The following is a 24,902-nucleotide window of genomic DNA, read 5'->3' as shown; positions in this document are numbered from 1 at the left end:
GATTTAGCTGAGTGCTGCAGGGATGAAAGAATGTTCATGCAGTATATGAAGAGCTTGTTGCAAAGCGGTCCTTTGAATCTCTTTGACTTTTCGCCATGGACTCTTCCCCCTAGTTTTTGATGGTACAGAGGCATTGCTAACAAGGACATAACAGCATTAAATCTGAGATGGCAGGAGACCTGGAAGATGCTTTGCTGCCTGTAGGTGAGCGCTCTGCTTTTAAATGTTGTCTACAAAGAAATGAAATGATTAGAGGTGCTGTGTCTTCCCTTGAGTGACTGTTACGTACAGGTTTGTCTTTGTTTATGGGCACAGAGCAAGGCTGGGTGGGACTTGGAGCACCCTGGTGTAGAGGGAGGTGTCCCTGCCTATTGCAGGGGGGTTGGAACTAGATAATCTTAGGGGTCCCTTCCAACCCAAACGGTTCTAAGATTGTATGCTTTACAGACCCAGTCAGATGAGAAATGTATATTGTGCTGTATGGTATGGTGTGCCTGGCCAAAGGGAGCTTTGGCAGCAGAGGTTTGCTGTCAGGAGGCATGAAAGCCTTCATGCAAATACTGCTGTGTGCAGGCAGAGACATCAGCTCACAGCACATCACTGACTGTGGATGCCTGCACTGTGTTTGCTGTTTGTTGGCCTGGAGTTGCATCTTGACAGAAGAAACACCTGCACCAAGAAAGTGCTGCAGCGGTGTGGAAAAGCTCCTGCTTCTCCTGACCTTAATTCTCTTGTTCTTGTCTCTCCTTACAGTAAAGTGCACGCGAAACAAGCTTGCGTGTTTTGCTGAAAGACTGTATAAATCCATGAAGGTAAACAGATTGTGGAGTAAGATTGCTTGCTTCTTTCTTGCATTTGCATGCTTGAGTCAGCAGCATTGTGGCAATTGTGTGATGGAAGCTGCAGCCAGCCAGGAAACTGGCTTTTCTAGGACAGCTCAGGCTTTTCTGCACATCAGGGTAATAGTCAGGAGCAAGCTGCTAATGGATCGCTCCATTATGCAAAAATGCTCTAATTAAGAGCAGCTCCTGCACAAGACTGGGCACTGAGACCTTTGTGTCTGTGGGTGATTCTCTAGCAGGTTCTCTGTTAGCTGCATGTGGCTGCTTTGCTTTCTAGGGCCTGGATGCAGATGACAACACTCTGATCAGAGCGGTGGTGTCCCGCTCCGGAATTGATATGCTGGGTATCAGAAGAGAATTCCTGACCGTATATGGGAAGTCTCTCTACTCCTTCATGAAGGTAAGCTTGTCGATGTTAGACACAAGAAGTGGGATTTTCTGAGTGCCTTTAAGGAGATGATCCCCCCCCGACACCTGTTGGGCATTTTAGAGCAGCTGAGATGAAACAGACGTTACAAAAATGTACTGAAAATGTTCCTGAATATTCTTTAATTGTCTAGAAGATACAAACACTGCAAAAAAAAAAAAAAAAAAAAAAAAAAATCTGTCTTAATAAGACTTTGACTTTAGTAGAACTTAAAAATTATTCATATTCCTTCTTTTTTTCTTTTCTCAGTAACTGAGTTTGCTGTGGCCTTTTCTCTTTCTCTCCTCTCCTTTTTTTTTCTGCACTCTTCTCCCTCTTTTCTCTGCCCCATTCCTTCCTTTCTTCTTCCATTTGCCCTTCCCTCTTTTGCTGTTCCCTCTGTTCTCCCCGCCATCTCTTTTCCTCTTGTCCTTTTTAGATCTGCTCTTCTTACCTCTTTCTCTTCCCCTCTTGCTCATCCCTCTCCTGTTCTTCCCCTTAAAAGCTCCTCTCTTCCCTTTTTCTTTGTTCTGCTCTATCGTTTCTCTCCTCTCCTCTCTTCTTTGTGGCAAGAGGGCTCCGAGCTCCCTTGCTGGTGTGGCGAGAGAGGCGCAGACTCCCTTGCTGGTGCAGAACGAAGGACCTTTATTGTAGGTGCTCACAACCTTTTATACCCGCGCAAAAACAACTGGTTACATGTAGGAGTCAGGTGTCTCCTGTGTGTTTGTGTCTGGCTCAACTTACTGCTAAGCTTTTTTACACGTTAGCAAGATAATGACTTTGTTTATCCCACAGGGCTGCAAGTGGGACACTGGGATATGGGGTCGTATAGGGACACAAGGGGAACGTGAGGATGTGGGGAGTGGGTTGAGGTGAAAAGGGGGGGTGTGGGGTGGTGGTGGAGTGCTTTTAATTCCTCTGGAGAGGGGACGGGGGGCCCTGTGACCCGAAGGTGTGGCCCTGAGCCATAACCCCACGAGCCATAACCCAAGGTGACCACAAAAGCCCGTATGTGCCACCTTTACCTCACATGTTGCCTTCTCCTGAGCAGCACTCTGCTCCTGCAGCCTGTGGCCCCTATCCCCATATCCTCTGCTGTTACCTCCGGCAACCACCGTGACAAAGGCCGCACTGCCTAGGGGCTAGCGATCTGCATTCGCTAGGGCCATAGCAACACTGACACCAATATGATGTAGAAGCAAATGACAATTTATTAAGGCACAACAACCCCTTACATACACATCCCTATCGCCTAAGCCCCTTAAGCATGCGTCACGTGTTACTCACACGTACTCACAGAGTGGGGGAGGTCCTATCGCGTCACAACCCGATACCCCGTTATCGCCTACCAAAACACAGCAGGGGGTCCTTTCACATCACAGCCTGATATCTCGTTAGCGCCTATGACAACATCTCCCCCTCCCCGTGCTCGGTAAAGCCTTGCCCCGTTACAGCGCGATATTTGCATACTGCCTAATAGCCCTATGTTGCATTTCTTACAGTCTCTCACATAGCTTAAGACACTCTACTCGTTGGTCAAAAGTCCTCTCAATCATTTGTTGCAGGCTATTTTGCAGACATCCTATAAAGCACAGAAAGCAAATCAAAAGACATGCAAAGATTGCGAGCCCTATTGCGAGAACCTTAAGCAATTGCTTTAACCATGAGCCCATTTCCCCGAACAGTCCATCCAGCCAACTGCCAAAGGGATCACTCTCTTCTTTAATCTTCTGCATATGTTTTTGCATCCATTGTAGCTGTTTATGTATTGACACACTGAGGTTAAAGCCGCACATTCCTTCAACATCCTCACATCCATGTCCTTGAGCTAACAGCAAGAAGTTAATAGCCGCTCTACTTTGTAACAGCGTATGGCAAACACTACTAAGATTTTCAAGCATTGCATTTAGCATAAGCGTTGTCATATTGGCTTGTTTCGCAGACCAACATGCCAGTCTTTCTATTTGGACTAAAGCTGCTACCGCTGAAACAAAGATGCATACTGTGACACTCCACAACTTAACTGCATCATCACACTCAGGTTCCAGGCTCATATTGCGGTGACAGCTATTAGGATGTAAGCTATGAGACACACTAAGACAGCCAGTATAATTTGGAGCAAGCATTGTTAGCTTCCCTAAGTAACACGGGCCACCAAGGGGGTTCTTTGGGATACCCTGCCAGGCTCTATCTCCACATATTGGCCACACTGAAAACACGGCCCTTGTCGCTGCAGAGATTTTTGATGTCGCAGGCTGACGCACTGGATAATTTCTCCTGGGGTGTTAAGCGTTCCCGGGGCGGCCCGCAACAATGCCCTAACATTTCTCCCAGAACTAACTTCCCCTTCATCTGCTGAGCTGTTGCTCCAGCTATTGCCCGAGCTATTGCCCTTGGGTGTAATCTGAGACAGCAGGCCTTTTGTCTGCCCCCTCCCTGTGCCGGCAGTAAGCTGCTCCTGCCCGTGTGGGTCGTACCCTCCTCTGCTCCCTCGAGCCAGGGCGCACTGACACAATTCAGATAAAGGATACAACGTTTCACCCAACCGGTCTGGATATGGTGGCGGGGGGGGGTGAGTCAGCGAACGTCCTCTGCTATCTTGTTGTCTGTCTTCTTTCAGACTGGGCACTGTCGGTTCAGCTCGCGGCTCCGTCTCCTCTCGGTCCCTGTAAACAACCACCGCTCCCGAGCCCCCTCCGGAGCCCCCTGGGTCCGGTGTCCCAGCCCCGTCGCTGAGACCCAAAAGCAACCGAGCCTCCACCGATACGTTTTTTTCCTCTCTGGCTGCCTTCAACGCTCCTAGTATCAGGCCCCAAGTTTTTAGCTCAGATCCACCCTTCTGTGCGCTCACAATATGTTGCGTGAGCGCGGAGGTGAGATTGTCCCACCTCCAGTGGTCAAGAATCTCTTGGGGGGCGTTAACCTCCCCCTCCTGCTCTAACCTGGAGATAACTGCAGCGACCTCCTTCTTAGAAGGAATGTTCTTGTCACAGTAATCTTTGCACAGCTGAAGTATTACCTTAATTACCGGTTCCATGATTCGGACCTCAGCGCAGCACCGCTACCCTGCCGTTCCGCTGACTACGAATCATGGCACAGCGCCCGTACCACGCTGGTTTCAGGAATTACAGTGGAATAGAGGAAATTGGCATTTCGGTTGGCGTTGTGGGCTGGGGTTTAAAGAGGAATATGTATTTGGTCACACTAACGTACAGCTATAAGGTGTGGGCTTGAGGAACAATAAAGAATCAGTGAAGTTTAGTATGGAGGAGCACGGGGAAAGGAAGTTCCCAGGCAAATTCCACTTGAGGTATTGCTGGGGATCCTGGGGGCCTCGTGAGCAAGAAAACTTTAATTAAAAAATGTAATCAGTGGTGGTTGGAAGGTGATGAGCACTTAGCAGTGAATATTGTTTTTGCGAAGGCAGGAGATGAGACGCTGGAAGCGAATAGCCTTCATCTGCAGAGACCTGGGAAACTTGATATCCCAGTGTTAGCACGGGAAGCCTTAGGAGGGGAGGAGCTGAGAGCAGGGCTCTAGGACCCAGAGATCTCCTCAGGAAGAGCTGAAGGAGGGGAGCTGAAGGGCCCAGGAGGTTCTGCCCTGGTGGAACGGGAAAGCACTTAGTGCGAAAAGAGGCGCTGGATTTGGTAATAGATACAATAACAGTTAAGGGTGGAGAAGATTAAGCTAAGGAAGGAATTGCTGCAAAGGGTGGTATTCGTAGAAGAGGCTGGAGCATCTAATTGGGTGTTAAATCCTTCTCTAACTCCATTAGGTGATGAATTTGTAACCGTAAGGGAAGCCACTGGCAAAAGTGAGGAGGTTTACTTTCTTAAGTCTTTACAACTTCGTATTTGTAAACAGGTAGGGATACACAAATTTTTGAAGGTGCCAAATTCACCAAAGCCTTTACTAGGGCAAGATTTAGTAGAACAACTGGAAGCTGAAATCAAGTTGAAAGGAGAATCGGAATTTAAGGTCAAAGAAGAACTGTTAATAGCAGTGCTTATTTAGCACTGATCACTACCCCTGCTGGGACAAGGATCCCAGACAAAGGAAGTGATCAAGTCTGTCCTGGGGTGTGGGTAATAGAAACCCCAGGAAGAGCTAAGAATGCAGCACCAATAGCAATCAGAATAAAGAAGGAAGCTCAGTCTGTTTGGATTAAACAGTACCCCCTCGAATTCGGAGACAGGAAAAGAATCCGGCCAGTAATTGACAGTTTTCGGAGACAGGGTTGTTATTGGAGTGTGAGTACAGGATTTAAGGGCCATCAATAGAATAGTGTAGGATTTATACCCATTGGTAGCATACCCATACATGCTGCTTACAAAATTATCAGGGGAATTGGCATGGTTTACCATTCTCCACCTAGAAGATGCCATCTTTTGTCTACCGTTGAGTCCAGAGAATCAGCTCATGTTTACCTTTGAGTGGGAGAATCCTGATTTAGGAAGAACAACACAACCCAACAGAACTTACATGAACAGTGCTTTTCCATGTTTTTTTTAAAAAAAAAAAGTCCCACTCTTTTCAGGAACCACTTGCCAAAGAGTGGAGCAATAGGTACGGACCCAGGACAAGGAGCCCTGTTACAGTACATGGATGACCTTCTGATAGCTACCAATACAAATGAGGTATGCACAGCAAGGACAATTAGTCTGCTAAACTTTCTCAGACTTAATGACTACTGAGTTTCTCCACAGAAAGCCCAGATGGCATGGCCACAAGTAACCTATTTGGGTTACGAAGTTGCTGCTGGATCCCAAACCCTGGAGAACAACGAGGAAGGAAGCAATTTGCCAGACTGTGGAACCTCAAACAGCAAAGGAGCTCCAGACTTTCCTAGGGATGACAAGGTGGTGTTGCATATGGATATACAACTATGAAATACTGGTAAAAACTCTCTATGCCCTTTTAAAATCCTATCCAAAGGTCATCATACAAGTTGAGTAAGGCAAAGCAGATGAAGGCTGTGGCAATTAGACACAGAATCTGTTGTTAGTGCAGAACAAAAACTTTTATTGTGTACAGTGAACTTGAACAATATGCTCTTGGTCAAGTGTCTTATGAATTGTGACCCTCCTGCTGCATGCGGCAGTGCTGGATCTTCCATCCTGCCCTGAAGGAGGTGGCACTAGAGCTGGGCTCGTCCCTCTTGTGCTGTCCTGTGGCACGCAGGCTTTGTTGCTGTGGGTGTTGGACCGCGGCACCGGCTCTGTCAGCTTCATCCCAAGTCTGCTGTACCTCAGTGGCGTCTCCCGATAGTGGGTGATGAGGTCATAGAGGCTGTCAAACACCAGGCTGTCACTTAGAAAGAACCTGTGGATGCTGGTGTCCTGCCGCCAGTGGATGCGGCAGTGCCGCACCTTCTCACTGTGCCAGAAGGACAGAACGTAGTCCCCAATGTAAGTCTCACTCTCCCCGACGAGGAAGGAGCATCAGGGCCCCCATCTCGGTGCAGTACTCCGTCAGCAGCCACTCAGCAGTGTGCTGCTCTCCACGCCCTGCTGCCAGCCTGCCGTGGAACCGCTCCTGAGTGAGATGCAGCTCACCTTCTGCGCAGGTCGTCTTCCCCATCTGTTCCTGGCTGGGGCAATGTAAAGCACTTCCACGTAGAAGTGATGGACTCTTCCACCATTTGGCAGTCCACCATCTGCTCCTTTGTCACACGTGAACCCGTGGTTCTTTGCCTCTCACCTCCGTCAGCCCCCTCAGGTTTGCCACTGGTCAACTTGACCTTGATAGCATCTGCTCGCTCCCATGCCAGGTGTACAAGCCAGATGTCGCGTGATCACGTCCAGAGGTTCTGTCTGGCACAAACAGTTACAATCTTTTGGTTTTTCCCCCTATGTCTGCTGAACTTGTCTATATCTCCAAAGGTCTTTTGCGAATCAGAGCAAGAATATCTTTATTTCCTTCTGGTTCAGAGGAGATTAAAGGAAACAAAATACAGGACCTGGATAAACTAATCGAGGGGCTTGGAGAGTATTCAGAAACAGAGGACACAGAGGTGCAGGCTTCAAAACAAGATAATAGCTCCCGCCTCCCTGTTATGGGCCATAATCATGGCTGAGCTCAGGAAAACTCACTGGGGAACCGAGGCCCTGTATGAATAGTTGAGCCAACAGATCGTGGCTTGGAATTTATCCACCGCCTCTAAGCAGGTAACACAGCAATGTGAGATTTGGTTACAGAGTAATCCTAGAACAGGCCCCAGGGTGCCATGGGACAAATAGGGAAGGGACGTTATCCTGGGCAACAATGGTGAATTGATTTCTCTGAATTCCCAAGAAAATATATATAGGTGTACGCTGGTATTAACAGACACCTTTTCGGGCTGGCCAGAGGCTTTTCCCTTGCAGGACCAACAAGGTGCAGGGAGTAACTAAAATATTGTTACAAGATATAATTCCAAGATTTGGGGTTCCAGAACATCATATATAGCGATCAAGGTGAAGGAGTAAACATCGTGAGTTAAGAAGACATCTCAACCGCAGTGAACTATTAAGAAGACCAGACCATTGAAGCTAAGGATTAAGAGACAATATGTTTAGAATGTGTTTTATATGTTGCACGTGTTATATAAGACTTGCTTCAGCCTGGCGTGAAAATACCTATTTAAACATCACTAAAGGAATAGCAGTTAGCCTAAAGCTCCCTGATTGTTGGATACGTACAGCCTTACCAAGAGATGGAGGAATGGAAATCCCTCAGTGTGGGATTTTCTCCACCAATTGGACACTATGGGGTGCAGCAGGAAGTAGGCGTAGGTGTGCAAATAAAATGGCAACAATAGGAAAAAGGACCTAAATTCAATGTACAGCTATAGACAGGCCTCAATGTAAGACCCTTCCTGAGAACTAGAAAGGACATTATGCAGGAGGAGACTTAGTGCTTCAGTGGAACGGCTCCTCCTCCAGGGATACAGAGAACTTCTTGGAAAAGAGTGAAGCGGGGAATGACCCCCTTATAGACAGGCCCTCTGGCTTCCACAGCTTTATTGGATGGTTTATTTCTAGTGAAGTGAATTAGTGTCAGAAGAGGATGCATTGACCCCCTCTGCGTTAGGGATAACGGCCCTTTGAATGTGTTACAAAACCATTTCTTTTTGGAAAGCTCTGACGTGAGCGGAGGAAGTACTTTTGGCCATGTGTACAACTGGGTTATCAGCGCAAAGGAAAGAGATGCGGCTGTGATCACAGCAAAGTTCAGAGGAACATCCCCTGCAGAAAGATGCGTAGAGTTTAAACACTGCCAAGTGAAATTTGCAGGCCATGTTTGCCCCACAGAAAATGAAGCAGAACAGGAAGCAGTCTTTCCTGGACACAAACCCCCGGTTACCCCGAGGGCGGTTCCTTCTGGGTGACCTTAAAGTCTGTAGATCTACAGCAGCAAACAGCAGCGCCGGCCCTCGTACAGCAGAGAGCTTAACCATGCTCATGCCGTGCAGAGAGGACTGAACTGAGAAAGCAGGATAGGAAGTCGTTAGAAACAGACGTCACTTGCTCAGTGAGGAGAAACGTGCCATGAGTGCCATGGGCAGCGCTCAGCGAGGAAGTGAGCCAGCTGCAGGGAGATGCTGCCCTCGAGAGCAGGGCAGCCGGAGATTGCCTCTTCTGGGACCTGCTCACGGGTGAGAGGAGTTAAAGGAGCGCCAGGACAGCAACGTGGGGATGTGCGAATGGCCCCAGCAAAGGAAGCAAGGGACCCAGCAGAAAGCGACGCTTCATTAGCGTGACAACACACAGCCCCCATCCTCCCCTCCCTCCCCCGGGTGCAGATGTGCCATGAGAACGAGCTGCAAAACTGCCAAGGCCTGGCAGCCGGCTCGGGGCGTGCTCGCTGTGGGAATTGCTGCCCGGCACCTGAGGCTGTGCCGAAGCGGCCAGAGCCTGGCTGGAAGCCATCCGGGCAGCACCGCGGCGGCAGGAGGTGCAGCAAGGCCGTCCTGTGGCCAACTCCGGGCTGCGGGCACTCGGCATCCTCTGCTCTCCGCGACTCCCAGGAGCCCGGTTGCCTGCGCCAGAGGTGGGAGCAGCCTGCTCCGCACCCGAGGTAGGTGCCCCTCGTGGCTCGTGCGGAGGAGCTGCAGGCATTTTTCTCTTCCAGGTGAACGCCGTTTCGAGGCAGGGACTGGGGAGGGCTGCAGCACTACTTGAGGACTAGTAGATGACCTGCAGCTTTGGGACGTCAAGAAAGAGATTCTTTTTAAATCAGGGCACAGAGTTCTTACCGTCAAGCAGTATTAATACTAATTAGATTTTGTTCAGTAGCAGTAGTTGTTTGGTTGCTTGTATCCCTTACTCCCGTTGCTCTGTGTGCTTTTTTTTACCCGTCCCCTCGCGCACTGTCCCCGTGCTGCAGGAAGCTCTCCCTCTCCTTGCGAGCAGCACCCCGAGGGGACGGGAGCAGCGGTTCCCAGGCGTGTTGCAGCCCGGGTTGGGATCCGAGGGCCACAGGAAGGGGTTGGAGCTGGGACAGAGAGGGAGCGAGCAGAGGAGCTGAGCGTGCTCTGCTGCCTGCTTGGCTCTGTGTAACAGCCCAGCTGCGACTGTGTTTCTCCCTCTGGGCCACGGGAGGCACGAGATGACCTCGCTCCGCAGCTGTACACGCATGGATCCATGGAAGCTTTCAGCTCCCCGATAAGTCCTTTGGAGTGTCTTAGTTTCCGCTCCCCTCGCCCTCCCCGGCAGCCCGCAGTTTCCCTTCGGGGACGCAGCAGCAACACCTGCCTCCAGCGGCCCTTTCCGCGTTACCTTCTGTGCGCTTGGCGCCGGGCTGATGGCTCACCTGGGGTCGTGCAAACCCTTCCCGAGGCTTTTGTTCGGGCTGACCCGGCAGCCGCAGATGCCTTTAGCGCTCAGCTGCGGGCCCTGAGCACGTCCAGCATCGGCGCCAGCTCCGGCACTGGGCCGTGTGATAGACGCTGGAAAGCTGACAGCCTGCGGGCTGACTGGAGCACGCGTGGAGAACCGCCCGAGCAGCACGTCAGCAAAGCGCAGCCCAGGCTGCCCGGTGCAAAGGGCGCACGCTGCTGAGAACGGGCCCTGGAAGTGAGCGCAGGGTGCGTGCTGAGCTGAGTGGGGAGCAGCGCCCCCTTGGGGGGGGGGGGGGAGGAGGGAAATGCAGCCGCCGAGGCATTCTTGGTGCAAGGAGGAAGCGGGGCTCGTTCAGCTTGGAGAAGAGAAGGCTCCAGGGAGACCTCATTGTGGCCTTCCAGGACTTGAGGGAAACGCATAAACTGGAGGAAGATCGACTGCTTACACGGGTGGATAGTGACAGGACAAGAGGGAATAGTTTTAAGTTGAGACAGGGGAGATTCAGGTTGGATATTAGCAGGAAGTTTTTCACCCAGAGGGTGGTGACACACGGGAAGAGGTTGCCCAGGGAGGTTGTGGATGCCCCATCCCTCGATGCATTCGTGGCCACGCTGGATGTGGCTCAGGGCAGCCCGGTTTGATGGATGGCAACCCTGCACACAGCAGGGGGTTGAATCTAGGTGGTCACTGTGGTCCTTTTCAACCCAGGCCCTTGTATAATTCTATGATTACCTTCAGATATTCATTGTAACACAACCCCTTAGAAGCTCAGGAAGCTCCAAACTAATGTTGGGTCTCTTAAAGAAGGTCTGTGTCAGCAAGGTGTCTTGACATCAAGCTGAGAGGGATCTCTGTACAGGTGTGACCTCAAGAGACATCCCTGATTGTGGGGAGCTCCTGTTGTGCACCCAATGCTGTGCAGGAGGGCTCAAGGGGCGCTTGGGCTGCTCCCTGTTTAGGGGTAAGATGACTAACTCATTGCTCTGCATTGCCTTTAGGCATACAGTTCATGTACCCTCAGCTGTTGAACCGGGTGTCAGTGCTTTCTGCCCCCCAGTTTGAGTCAGCTGTGTGATTTGTAATCAGCTGTAGCTAGAGTGCTGCCCGTGCTGTTGCTGCTTGTGTTCCTGTGCAAGGCCTGCTGTGCCATCGCCCAGGCAGTGTCCTGCAGATGGGCTGTGGAGGGCTGGGCTGGGACAGGGACTGCTGCGTTCTGTTACAGCTCCCCTGCCATTTCTCTTGTCCCTGCAGGCTCCAGTTCGACATTTCCTTCTGGCCGTGATCATCTCACCTGCAGGAGAGCAGCAGATGGCCACAGCACATCCGTGTCAGGTAGGGGCTGGGGGAAGCAGGCAGGAGAGGGCGAGGGGCGAGGGATGCGAATGCCGGGGGAGAGGGAGGTGCCCTCATGCAGCACGTGTGTGCTGGGGCCAGAGAAGCGGCTGGGACGGGAGTTTGTGTCCTGTGCGAGCTGCTTCCCTGGGCCTTGGCTGTTCCCAGCAAGGAGCCTCTTTGCTTGCAGGAGCCCGTGAGCTTTGCGCAGGTGGCCGTGTATTTCAGCAGGGAGGAGTGGGCGCTGCTGGACCCTGCGCAGCGAGCGCTCTACCGGGACGTGATGCTGGAGACGTACCAGTGCGTGGCCTCACTGGGTGAGGGCTTTGCTGCCTTTCCTCCTCGTTAGGGCACCTTTGGCTGTGCAGAATGAGCCTCTGCAGGCAGGGCCTAGAATAATAGCTGTGCAGTTACATATTGATAACGACGACAGCAACAAAGGAAATACTGAGAAGCGTGAGTTTCAGGAGGGATTACCATGCACGGCAGACTCATAAATGCCCCAGGGTTGGTGCTGGCACGCGGGCATCATCCAGGAGGGAGAAAACCAGCCCTTCTGTCAGTGCGCTGCACGGTGCTACCAGCTCCGGCTCATACACGACTCCCTGGTTACTCCTTTACCATGTAGGATTTTGCATTCAGTTGCCATAGACATTTTGATGCCTTGGTCATTGATATATTTTCAGAAAAGAAACAGGCCGTTCACAATTTAATTTTAAAGAAAACATTCCTTCATAATTTTCAGAGTTGTGAAAGCATTCTTTGCTCGAAAGGAAGCTGTGGGCCAGTATCATTCAGGCCCAAAGTGTGGTTTCTCCCTGGGGAGGGACACAGAGTGGAGCTGTTGAACAGGCACTGTGCCAGAAGGATGGAAATGTTCTCATCTCCCCTGTTTCTCTCGTTGAAGCTCCACTTGCAGCCCCCAGACCCGTGGTGATCTCCCTGCTTGAAGGAGGAGAAGAGCCCTGGATCCCAGATGTGCGTAGCCCTGAGGCCGTGCCAGGAGACCTCAGCCCAGGTGAGGTGGTGGAGGGAAGAGGTTTGGGGCAGGAAGAGCAAGGTTGTGTGCCAGAAGAAAAAGCAGAATCCATGCACCGAGTGTGGAAATAGCTTTGAAAAAGATTCCAGCATCATTAACCACCAGTGCATACGCTCAACAAAGAGTCCATACAAGTGCTCTGACTATGGGAAGAGCTTCAAAAGGAGATCCCACCTCACCTCCCACCAACGCATCCACACAGGAGAGAAACCATTTCGGTGTCCTGAGTGTGGGAAGAGCTTCAGGGGCAGTTCTGAATTGAAGCAACACCAGCGCATCCACACAGGGGAGAGACCTTTTCAGTGTCCTGAGCGTGGGAAGAGCTATAAACGCAGATCTAGTCTCAACATCCACCAGCACATCCACAGCGCACGCAGGCTGTAGAAGCATCTCAAGACATTGGGAACCTTCAAAAGCAGTTGCAGTCTCGTTACCTACCAGCACAGCCACACAAGGTACAGAGCCTGCAGACACATGAACGTGGGAAGAGCTTCAGCCAGAGCCCCAGCTTGGTGACCAACTATGGCTTTGTGTGGTGATGGACCTTACAAATCCCTTGAGTCGAGGAAGAGCTCTGTGGCCAAACTGAATCCTCTTTTCCTTCTTTCCATGAGAATTATGCGTATTGCTCTCCTCCAGCTGCAGTTGCTTTGCTGAGTGGTCATACAAAGCAGAGTCCAGGGTGGGATGTGTCACAACCACAGGAAATCCTCTGCCAGGTGGCACATTTCTGCCAGGGCTGTGTGCAAGGAGAGTCACCTCTTACCTTCCCTGTAGAAACTCCTCTGCTGTGGGGCAGCAGGTGAGGACCCAAAGGAGACCTCAGCTGGCCGATATGTCACCAGGAAGGAAGAAATCCTGTCTGCAGAGTGTGTGGGAAGAGCTTCGTCTGGATCTCTACCGTCAGTAGTCCCCAGAGAAGCAACCAGGGGAGTCCCTGTGAGTGCCTTGACTGCAGGAAGAGGTCTGTCCAGAGCTGGGAGCTCAACTGGGAGCACACCAGTGTATCCACGTGAGGAACCCTGCAAATGTGCAGCCTGCAAGAAGAGCTTTGGACACAGCTGGAACCTGCTGAGGTTCCGGAGTGTCTGCACTTGGGTGAAGTCCAATCTGTGCCTGCACCAGTGAGTTCACGTGGCTGGAAGCCTTAGAACTGCCTTAAGTGTGAGAAGGGCTTTGTGCAGAGGGCAGAGCTCCTCGCTGGCCCTGCAGGTGGTGTTTCTGGTGCATCACTGGCACCCTCTGCAGAAGGGACTTAAGCCAGGAGCTTCAGATGGCCTTTCCTTGCTGCCCTAAGCAGTTCTCTCACCATGCCCGCTTTCCTCTTCTGCTCTTCCTGCCAGCAGCTTTTTGATGCCATTTCCTAAGGAGAAGCGGCAGTGTAGGGATGTTCTGTGTGTCTGTGCATGTGTTGCTCTCAGTGATCTGTGAGTGCTCTGATGAATCTGGGAGAAGGGTCAGGAGAGCAGTAATGTGATTCTTGGAGGTTTTCTGAGAACCATTTGTAGTGGAAAGGGAAGGGGGTGAATAAAGTAGCTGAGTTGTTCTGAAGCTTTCTTCACTGTGGTCTTGTTTTTGTTCTGAAAACAAATGTCAGCACGTGGAATGAAGAGAGGGAAAGGTGCAAGCAGGATTTGGTTTTGGTGCCTCCTCCAGCCCAGTGCTTGCTTTTGGGAGGGCATTTCTTTCACACAGCCCCATCATCCTTCCTAACCGTGCTGCACATTGGTTCTGCTGCTCTTCTTGAATGCTTTAATCAGCTGGTCAGAGCAGCTGTATGACGCCAAGCCTTGTTTGTCTGCAATAAAACTCCAAAAAGCTGAGCTTGTTCTTCCTCAGTGCACCATCCCAAGTTTCTGGAGGTGGTGGGAGCAGAAGGCAATGCAAACCCACGCGGTGCACAAGCTGCTAATCCCCAGAGCACAGAGATATCAGAGTGCTCTCCAGTGCATGCCTGCCTTGCAAGTGATCCCTTTTGAGCTTGAAGGTTTTTGCTTTGTCCTTGGGAAGGTGTGTCTGGCATCTCCTGCAGCAGGGCCTTCTCATTTGCTGTGCTTGGAATGCAGCTTGCAGGAATTGGAGTTGATTTTGGTGAGACAATGAAGCTGTTTGTCCATTATTTTATCCTGAACAAATCATCTTAATGGTGGATTTCCCCTCATGGTTTGTCACACGTCATGTTTAGTTGCATTAAGAGGGAACAACCAGCCCCCCGGGTGCCCATGTGCAAGGCTGTTATTTGTTACTTGTTTTTCATGTAGGCATCCAGAGTTGGAGGATCTGTGTGCTGAAGCATCATCAGCATGAGTGAGACATGGTGGGAATGGTGCTGTGAGGAGTGTGCTGTGTGTGATGGATGGCTCTGGGCTCTCTAGGGCGGAGATGCAGGGCAGGTGAGATGGAATGGGGTTGCTGTGTGTACTGGTGGGCTGGATGGAATGGAGCTTACAGTTAGTAATGAATGACATGGTTGAAAGTCTCTGGGTATGGATTGAGGGACAGGGAACTAAAGTGGGCGTCACTGCGGGAGTCTACTATAAGCCACTCGGCCTGGACTACGATACCAATTAATTATTCTTAATTCTTTTACGGAGTGTCTCAAGAACAGCCTTACTTGTAAATGGGTTACCAGCTTCCCCGAAATTGAGGGCTGTGCCAGGATCTGATCTGCTCAGATTGACGTGAGATATTTGTTTCATTTCTGCTCAGAGCTGCGTGCTGAGTGGTTCATACACAAGGCTAAGGTGCCTTTTCTGTGCTACAGGATTTCTTTTGTGGACCAGGAATGCAAATCGCTTCGCCTCCGAGTGTACTGAAAGAATTTACACACACGAATGGGTACCTACTCTTCATTTGCACGTTTCTCTTCGAAGCAGAGTGAGGCATCTGATCCCAACACCCACAGTGCCACCAACCCCTGCAGTGTCCCTGCTTGTTAGATTTGAGTTTCTCGTGCCAGAAACGGAACTGTCTGCCTAGAGAGGTTGTGGATGCCCCGTCCCTGGAGGTGTTCAAGGCCAGGTTGGATGGGGCCCTGGGCAGCCTGATCTAGTATGAAATGTGGAGGTTTGTGGCCATTCATGTGGCAGAGGGGTTGGAGATTGATGGTCCTTGAGGTCCCTTCCAACCCAGGCCATTTTGTGATTCTGTGTAACAGCACTGGCAATGCTGGAGGGCCCCGACAGAAAACCAAGGTCTTTGTCCTCTAGGCTGTGGCAGTTGTATCTGCTGCTGAGGCTCAAGAGGGCACGTGTTGTCCTCGTGCCACGGGGGCCTCCTTGCTGCCTTGCAGCCCTATGGGGAGCCCAGTAGTTGTCCTATCATTCTCCCTCACAGGACACTCCACACCCACATCCCACTGACCGTAAGAGAGCCTTGGGCCATCAGTGAGGGACAGGACCACCCTTCCCAGAGGCTGCAGCGATGGCCCTACCCTTCTGTTGCATCAGACAAACCAAGGGCTTTCTCAACCTCAAAGCACCTGCACAGGGCCTTTGCCTGTGATCATGGCCTCCAATTGTCTGCTCTAACACAGCTATGGGGAGGCTTTGTTGGTAATGGCCCCACAGGGACCAATTAATACTCCAAAACTCTCCAACATTTCTGGACAGCATTTTAAATGCACCTTCATCATTTGGTTACAGCAGTCTTCTCTCAGTGCCTGAAGTTCATGGACACCACACACGCTGTGGGGCTCACTACAGTGCAGAAAGACCTAACAAGCCATTTCCCTCAAGTCCTGAAGGCTTGAACTGTTCATTAGGGAGGTCACAGTGTTGCAGACAAAGTCTTCAAGGAGCACTGTCCAGAAAAGGGGTTGTCATATTTAAGGCTATTTTTCATTACAGCAGACACAGAGATGTCACTGAGTGCGGCACAACCCCTGTGACACAGATGGCAGCTCCGTCAGGGAGAGGGAGGTACAGCCAGCATGGGGCCAGCATTGTGGGGATCCAAGAGGGAAATGCAGTCAGTGAGAGCTGATAAGAGGATAGAGACTGCACCAGACAAGATGGGAATTAATGCAGATGGAGGAGAAAGAGGCCTGTGAAAGAGGAGGGATGATGGGGGCCCAGTTGCTTGTGGCCAAATGTGTGGTCAGTGCTGGTCTGGCTGGGTGTGTGGGAGGCACGGGAGGGAGCTGACTGCCCTCCAGGTCCCAGGGCTACGACCTCAGGATAAGATGCCTCAACTGATTCAGCTGAATCCCATCCCTATGGAAGCGTAAAGGGCTGTCCAGCAGAGCCAGGCAGCTGCAAGAAGATGTGTGGGGGAAGGAAGGAGCCCCTCAGCAGCACAGGGGCCTTCTGCTGCTGAGGGTGCTGCATGGGGCTGGGGGCTCACAGCTGCACTGCACGCTCAGGACCCAGCAGAGGGGACTTATAAGAACCAGGACCAAACATGGGGCTTCATTTTCCTACCCTTAGGATAGGGATGACTGGAGAAATGGGAGAGAAGCTGTCTAAGCTGACACATCGCTGAGATTGTTGTACTGTAGCTCAGGAGGTGAACAGGTTTGTGAGCAGCATCCTCATGTTCCATTAGCCTTTCCTCACTCAGTGGACAGAATGAGCATCAGCTTTGTTGATCCCATTCAGGCTTTCTGATATGTCTGTTTATACCTGCAAAGATAGGCATGTACACAGGTACTGCCCTGCAAACAGGCAGTTTCCTGACAGGCAAAGATGGGTGCACTGACCTTGGGGTGGTGAATGTGAGTGCGGAAAGGAAAAGAAGGAAAATACACAAGACTTGTAAACAGCAGGCAGGGAAGACGATCTCCGGGCAGCTGGGCTGTAATCAGGGAATGAGAGGAAAGGAAAAACAGAAATGTTGTCAGGAGGGACAACTCAAGAGACAACCACATAGGATTCCCTTCCAAGCTGGCTCCTTCTTCTGAGCAAGCCCCCGTGCATCCTCTCCCACCCAGAAATACCTCTGCCTTCATGGCAGTGGTGTCCAAGCATGAACCCCCTCGTCTGCAGCCAGAGCAAAGCAGAGCTGCATCTCTCCAGGCGTGAGCTCAGTTCCTTCTGCAGCACACGGGGGCTGAGAGCAGCTGCTTGGGGCTGTGGACAGCAGTCTGTGAGGCTGGGGAAAGAGCTGACATTCTTTTAATGAGATGCCATCACTAGGGCACTTGGCTCTCTCTCTAAGACAGATGCCTTTCCAAGCTGTGAGCTGCCCTGCAGGATGCAAATCTTTCCCTGAAAGCCTTACCTGTGTCGGAGCCCAGCGGAAGACAAACACACGACCACAAAATTGATCAGAAAGTCTCAACTTTAATCAGAAGGTTGCGTGCATTTATGTTGGCGCTAATGAAGCTCATACATATTGCAAAGCCCGAGCTCCTGATAGGCTCTTCAGCTACTTGTAGACCATGCTATTTGTCTTTCTCATCTATACATTCTGCTCCCTTCTTTTCTCATTCTGTTACATTGCTCAAGGGCGCCGTGTCCTTGTCTTGTTTACTCTCGCCTCATCAGCTGAATACTGTCTATGTGGCCTTTCTCAGCAAGCCAGGTCTCAATCATGCTCTCCACATACCTGAAAGCCCAGGGAGATGAAGTGGGGAGATGCAAAGAGAGATGTCACATTCTACAAGGAAAACCAAGCACTCCTGCCTCTTAGCAAAGTACCCACCTGGGTGGGTAAGGATTGCTTTCTCAAGAGCCCACGGGCAGAAGCCTCTCCTCTTCCTTATGTATTCAAATTCATGAAAATAGTCTCAAGTCCTGGATCTGAACAATCATTTCCCTCAGAGAAAGAAAACGCATTGGATTATACAGCAGTGGGAAGGTCACCAAGGAATGGTACAGGTTGTTGCCAAGAGAAGTCTCACCTAACTTGCCTTTTGTTTCTCCTTTGATGATTATCCATGTCCAGGAGCAGCAGATGCCCATCAGCAGCTCCATCAGCGAGTTCCTCCTCCTGACGCTGGCAGACACGCGGCAGCTGCAGCTCCTGCACTTCTGGCTCCTACTGGGCATCTACCTGGCTGCCCTCCTTGGCAACGGCCTCATCAGCACAGGCATAGCCTGTCACCACCGCCTGCACGCCCCCATGGACTTCTTCCTCCTCAACCTCGCCCTCCTCGACCTGGGCTGCATCTCCACCACTCTCCCCAAAGCCATGGCCAATGCCCTCTGGGACACCAGGGCCATCTCCTACACTGCATGTGCTGCCCAGGTCTGTCTGTTTTCATTCCTGTTGTCAGCCAAATTTTACCTTCTCACTGTCCTATGACCGCTACGTTGCCATCTGCAAGCCCCTGCACTGCAGCATCCTCCTGGATGGCAGAGCTTGTGCCAGCATGGCAGCAGCTGCCTGGGGCACTGGGCTTCTCCATGCTCTGCTGCACACTGCCAATACCACTTCCACTCTGCCGAGGCAACACTGTGCACCAGTTCTTCTGTGAAATTCCTCACATTCTCAAGCTCTCTTGTTCATACTCCTACCTCAAGAATCTCAGTCTTATAACGTTTAGTGGTTCTTTCTTTTTTGGTTGTTTTGTTTTCATTCTGCTTTCTTATGTGCAGATCTTCAGTGCGTGCTGTGGATGCCCTCTGTGCAGGGACGGCACAAAGCCTTTTCCACGTGCGTCCCTCACCTGGCTGTGGTCTCCCTCTTTATCAGCACTGGCTTCTTTACCTCCCTGAAGCCTCAGTCCATCTCCTCCCCAGCTGTGGATGTGGCGGTGGCAATTCTGTACTCGGTGGTGCCTCCAGCAGTGAACCCCCTCATCTACAGCGTGAGGAACCAAGCACTGAGGGATGCCATTTGGAAACTGCTATTGTGGATGTTTTTCAGTAACCGTAATGATTCCATCTCTCTCCCCAGGAGACCTCTAATGTGTCCCATTCTAAGGTTGTGCTTGGTTGTTTTCCATTAGTATGTTTTTTCCTTTAATACATCTGTAACATTTTCTAACTACTTGTGCTTCTTCTGTTCCCCTCCAATACTTTCCATTTGTCTCTTCTTTTCCCTCCTTGATTCTATGGAACTTGAGATTTCAGCATACGCCTCACTGTGTCAGAGATGAAACAGCAGCAATGAAAGTACATGGGCAGTGAGTGTTTTGGGGGGTCGTGAAATCTGTGTTTGACACAACGAGAAGATATTTTCTATTGCTCAGAGGTTCTCCACTGTGGAAAGTGGATTCGGTTGGGGGTCCTGATGGATGAAGAGCTGGCCATGAGCCAGCACTGCGCTCTTTCGCTTGGATGGCCAATGGTATCCTGGGCTGCACCAACACAGGGGTGTCTAGCAATGAGAGGGAGGTGATTTTCCCCTCTCCTCTGCCTTTGTAAGGTGCCATCTGGAGCACTAAAAAGCCAAAAGGATCGTGAGGCCCCGCTTTCACTGTCTGTATTCGTACTGAAAATCAAGATCAGGCCTGGAGTCCCTGCACAAGGAAGGCATGGAGCTGTTGGAGCGGGTACAGAGGAGTGCTACAAAGATTTTCAGAGGTCTGAAGTACCTCTCCTCTGATGAAAGGTTAAGGATGCTGGGATGGTTTAGCTTAGAGAAGGAAGGCTCCAGTGGACCTCATTGCAGTCTTCTAGGTTTTGAAAGGAACAAAGAGGCTGGAGATAGACCAACTTTTTAGACATACAATTGGACAATTAGGGTTAACAACCCGGAGTAAAGAGAGGCTAGGCCCGGAAGACAGAGCAAACACACTCGGAGAAGGGTGTCAGTAAAACCAGGATAAAAGTGTGAGTAAATCAGGAGTAAAGTGTGAGTAAAGTAGGAGCAAAGTTGGAGTCCACCTTGAGTAAAGTGTAAGTCAAAAACACACCAAAAAAGAAGTGTGAGTAAAACCAGAGTAAAGAATGAGTAACCTTGGAGTTAAGCATGAGGTAACACCAAGTCAAGTGAGGGGAAATCTGGAGTAAATTGTAAGGTAAACGTGGAGTAAATGGTGAGTAAAATCAGAGTAAGGTGTGAGTCCACCTGGAGTAGGGAAAGAGTAATTGCAGAACAAAGAGTGTGCAAGTGTAGTGGAAAGTGTGAGTAAAACCTGGATAAAACAGTGAATAAACGCAGAGTAAATTGTGAGAAACACCCGGAGTAAAAAGTGGGTAGGGCAGGAAGGAAGAGCGAAAATGCATGGGGAAGGGTGTCAGTAAAACCAGGAGAAAAGTGTGAGTAAAGCAGGAGTAAAGTGTGAGTAAAGTTGGAGTTCAGCTCAAGTAAAGTGTGAGTCAAAAACACCCCCCAAAAAAAGTGTGAGTAAAATTGGAGTAAAGAACGAGTAACCTTGGAGTTAACACCAAGTCAAGTGAGGGGAAACCCAGTTTAAAGTGTAAGGTAAACGTGGAGTAAATGGTGAGTAAAAGCAGAGTAAGGTGTGAGTCCACCTGGAGTAGGGAAAGAGTAATTGCAGAACAAAGAGTGTGCAAGTGTAGTGGAAAGTGTGAGTAAAACCCGGAGAAAACAGTGAATAACCTCAGAGGAAACTATGAGAAACACCTAGAGTAAAGTGTGGGTAGGGCAGGAAGAGAGTGCGAACACATGGCGTAGGGTGTCAGTAAAACCAGGAGAAAAGTGTGAGTAAAGTAGGTGCAAAGTTGGAGTCCACCTTGAGTAAAGAGTGAGTCAAAGACACTCCAAAAAGAAGTGTAAGTAAACCTACAGTAATGTGTGAGTAAACATGGACTAAAGCGTGAGGTAACACCAAGTCAAGTGTGCGTAAACCCAGAGTAAAGTGAGAGGAAACTTGGAGTAAAGCATGAGGCAACACCAAGTCAAGTGAGGGGAAATCTGGAATAAATTGTAAGGTAAACGTGGAGTAAATGGTGAGTAAAAGCAGAGTAAGATGTGAGTCCATCCGGAGTAGAGTAAGAGAAATCCAGGAGCAAAGTGTGTGCAAGCCTAGTGCAAAGTGTGTGTAAAACCCGGAGAAAACAGTGAATAAATGCCATGCAAATTGTGAGAAACACCCAGAGTAAAGTGTGAGAAACACCCGGAGTTAAGTGTGGGTAGGTGTATGGGAACTGCTGAGTCACGGCCTGAACCTCTGATTGATCACCTGAGGCGAGCAATGAGTCAGCCATTGGAGGGGCTGCACGTCTCTGCACCTTTGGCTGCACCTCTCCTAGATCTATTTAAGAGCTGACTACCAATGGGGAAGGATCTCTTCTGGTGACTCACTCCGCTGGAGTTTCCTGAGCGAGCCCAGGATACAGGTAAGTGTCCTATTTGTTCCCTTTGTCTTGCTTTGCCTAACTCTCCTGTTTATTTCATTATTATAACATCTTAATATTCTTTGATTATACACTTGGCGAGCCAGGCAAGTCAAATATACTAAAATTTACATCATGTCCTTTCTCTGGAATTTCTATAAATGGGTCAAGGTGGAAAATGCTACCCCCCTAGATAAAATGATTCCAGGGCAAATTCCAGGATTTGTGGGACCTCCCTATTATGTACTAGTAGTTATCATTGAAAAATGGGGTCCCCAACCTGTTGTGGGAAACATCTCCCCATAGTCACGCATGCGCCATCGCCGTGGGGACGGCTGTGTGCGCTGTGAGGAGGGAGGGCGCGCCGTCACCATGGCAACACCATTTAATGGCACCACTCCTGCGGGATCTGCGTTGAGACCTGCGGTGTCTCCGGCTTCCCCAGAATCGCTTTCTCCAGGCCGATCCCGAGCTCCCGGCACTTCTTGAAAGCCGAGCGCGCATCTCTGCCCGGTTCTCTCCCAGCTCCTGCGGCGGCATCTCTGGTGGCTTTCTCCTCCAAGGAAGAGCTGAGCGGTGGCCCGGCCGGGCTCGGTGCACGGGACGTGAGAAGGGCACAGCCCGGAGCAGGACCTGAAGAACGAGCTCAGCTCACCGCTGGCACGTGTTCTGTAGTCCCCCGGGTCCTGCAGAGCTGCGCTGGACTCACTGAGCAGCACGGCGTGGTGCAGGGGTGTAAGAAAACACAGGTGCTCGGTAGACTTGCTGGGGCAGGAAGCTCTCACTGATGCTAAACTCGCTGAAACTGTTGCTCTAATCGTGCTTGAAGTGTTGCAGTGAATTCCCTCTCTTTGGACTCTGAGGACTCAGCTAACACACACGTGCTCGATGGGCTCAGTTTAGCCACGCCGTGGTACCGTTCCTTCCTTTTCAGGCAGGCCGTCACAAGTGTGCAAAGCCATCTGATGTCTGTCCTTGCCTGCACTGCCTGCACCTGGAAACAGCGGGGTTTTCCAGATTTCGGGACACGTGCCTGAAACAAATCGTGCTTCTCTAAGCAGAGCTGCTGGACAAACCTGTCAGCACTGGAAATTCAGCACGGCAGTGAGATGAGGCCAATGATGCGTTAATGTAAGACTAAGAGGTGCTTTGGAATGCCTTTATGGCTGCACAGCTCCTCGGGAAGCAGTTACACCTGCCGGCTCAATAAGAGCTGTCCCTTAGATGCTGTGCTGTACAGCTGTGGAGCTTTGCTCGCCTGCACTGCATCTTTTAGATGCGTCGTTGAGAGGAATTGAACCAGCAAGACTTCAGGGCTGAGCTCTAAGAATGGAACACCCTCAGCTGTTTGAGAGAGACCGGGTTTCTAAGGTCTTAAGACCTGGAGCTAGCAGAGCACACCCCTCTCGTGCCTTTCCCCCGACTGGTTTTTGGCAGACAGCAGACGGACACCCCTACAACAAGTCTCAGAGTGTTTCCTTCTGACGCTCTTATTATGGAAGTAAGAATACATTCCTGGCTCCATTTTGCTCCTGTGTCACAAGACAGAGATTTAAACTATGTAAAGGCACTTTTCCACAAACGTTCCCACAGAAAGAAGGCATCCAACATCTTTCTGTAGCTGTGGAGACTCTGACTCCTCAACTCTTTCCATGCATATTTTACTGCCTCTTTCCAACTTTAGAAACAGCAACTGAGCAGAAAAACGTGCCACAAATCCTGCAGTGTGGGCCAGCGGGGAATTTTACCCCGTTCCTCCCTGATGTCAATCTGAAGTGATCTCCTTTAGTCCTCAGTATAACAAACACATCCTGTGACCGTGCTTGTAGACAGTCTCCCTTGAGCGTTTTAGCTGAGCTTGGTTAGCGCTCTTAAAACCAGCTGTGCAAGTGCTGCTTTCCTCCCCACTGTGAGGGATTGCTGTCAGGAGCCAACCAGTTATGCCAGGCACATCCAGCAAGGAGCTGCCGTAGCACGATGGGCGTGTGGAGCGGCTGTCTTCCAACCTGTCCTCTGCAGCAGTTAGCATTCTGCGGGTTACTCTTCCCCAGTTTGCAGAACAAATATCAGAAGTTGATGCTCTTTTGTGAAAGAGTAAATGTGGGTTGAAAAAAAGGCAGTGTGACATTCCTGACTGCAGGTGAACAACAGCACAGTTGCTGCCAGCCCCTCTGTAAAAGCTGGACTTGCTAATGAAGCAGCTTATCCATCTGTGTCGGGCTGTGGTATCGGGGCATAGCTCTTCAGATCTTTGTTCTCCTTCTGAGGATTTTGTCCCAGCAGGGTTAGTGCCCCAGGATGGCACAAACAAGTTTGAGCTCTGATGGCAATGACGTGGTGATGGCAGGCTTACTTTTGCTGTTTTCTCCTTGTCAGAATACTCTGACTTTTGAAGGAAGCACCTTCCTTCCTTCCTTCCTTCCTTCCTTCCTTCCTTCCTTCCTTCCTTCCTTCCTTCCTTCCTTCCTTCCTTCCTTCCTTCCTTCCTTCCTTCCTTCCTTCCTTCCTTCCTTCCTGTCTCTCTCTCTCTCTCTCTCCCTCTCTCTCTCTTTTTAATTTTAATTCATTTGGAATATCTATATTCCATATAGATGCTTTGAATGTCATCGTTTGTAGTGCTGAGAACCTTTTTAGAAAACAGTTATATTCAGTTTCAAAGGTATAATAAGGATGTTAAAGAAAGAACCCTCTGTGGCGTTGACCAGGGATGAACACAGAAACATCTCCCAGTTAATGTACAGGCAGCTGATGTGACTGCCTCTGTCCTCAGCAGCTTGCTCAGAGGAAAACTTGCACAAAGCATTTCAGCGCTGGGCTGCTGAGGGAAGCTGTCAGAACAGGAGCACTGTGTCCTCTTGCAGAGGACCGGGATGCTTTTACAGCTGACTGACTGACGGCTGCTTTGGTTGTGGCCACAGCTCCTGAGGAGGGCAGCAGTGCTGAGAGCTGAGAGGAAACAGGGGAACGTTGCACTCCCTGGTGGATGCTGAGAAATCGGTGGCCTAGGGTAGGTGCTGGAGAGGAGCTGCAGGGTGCTGTCACGGCAGCTGGGCACTACTGGCAGCACAATGGACTGTGCCTCTGCTAAGGCGACTGCAATCACAGAGCGAGCAGTGAAGCAGGCATACGAGGCTTGCAGCACTGCCTTCCTCCCGTCTCTCTCCACTTCCAGATTCTCGGCCCGGCCCACAAAGCGAAATGAAGTAGAGGAGGGAGAAAACGTGCTCATAGTTCTGGCTTGGTTCCTATTGCAGAGTGAATGATTGCCTG

The 24,902-nt window shown here is 50.5% G+C and overlaps 2 protein-coding genes and 1 pseudogene across 2 annotated transcripts; 1 reads left to right on the top strand and 2 right to left on the bottom strand.

Annotated features, from left to right (window-relative positions):
- Positions 1-23: 23 nt before the first annotated feature.
- On the top strand, positions 24-23,117 carry LOC149915200 (uncharacterized). Its single transcript, XM_090123317.1, has 8 exons — positions 24-204; positions 754-812; positions 1,120-1,242; positions 11,325-11,405; positions 11,596-11,722; positions 12,313-12,423; positions 19,128-19,195; positions 23,070-23,117. The coding sequence occupies exons 1-8, from the start codon at positions 168-170 to the stop codon at positions 23,115-23,117; spliced, it is 654 nt and encodes a 217-aa protein (XP_089979443.1). The 5' UTR covers positions 24-167.
- On the bottom strand, positions 3,377-6,184 carry LOC149915202 (uncharacterized). Its single transcript, XM_090123074.1, has one exon. The coding sequence runs from the start codon at positions 4,283-4,285 to the stop codon at positions 3,386-3,388; it is 900 nt and encodes a 299-aa protein (XP_089979200.1). The 5' UTR covers positions 4,286-6,184; the 3' UTR covers positions 3,377-3,385.
- On the bottom strand, positions 6,216-7,045 carry LOC149915201 (1-phosphatidylinositol 4,5-bisphosphate phosphodiesterase gamma-2-like; annotated as a pseudogene).
- Positions 23,118-24,902: the final 1,785 nt, after the last annotated feature.

The sequence above is a fragment of the Phasianus colchicus genome, chromosome 22 (assembly GCF_987193195.1).
Source record: "Phasianus colchicus chromosome 22, bPhaCol1.hap1.1, whole genome shotgun sequence".
Lineage (NCBI taxonomy): Eukaryota > Metazoa > Chordata > Aves > Galliformes > Phasianidae > Phasianus > Phasianus colchicus.
Note: the sequence above shows the minus strand (reverse complement) of the source record. Positions and strands in the feature narration are given on the sequence as shown.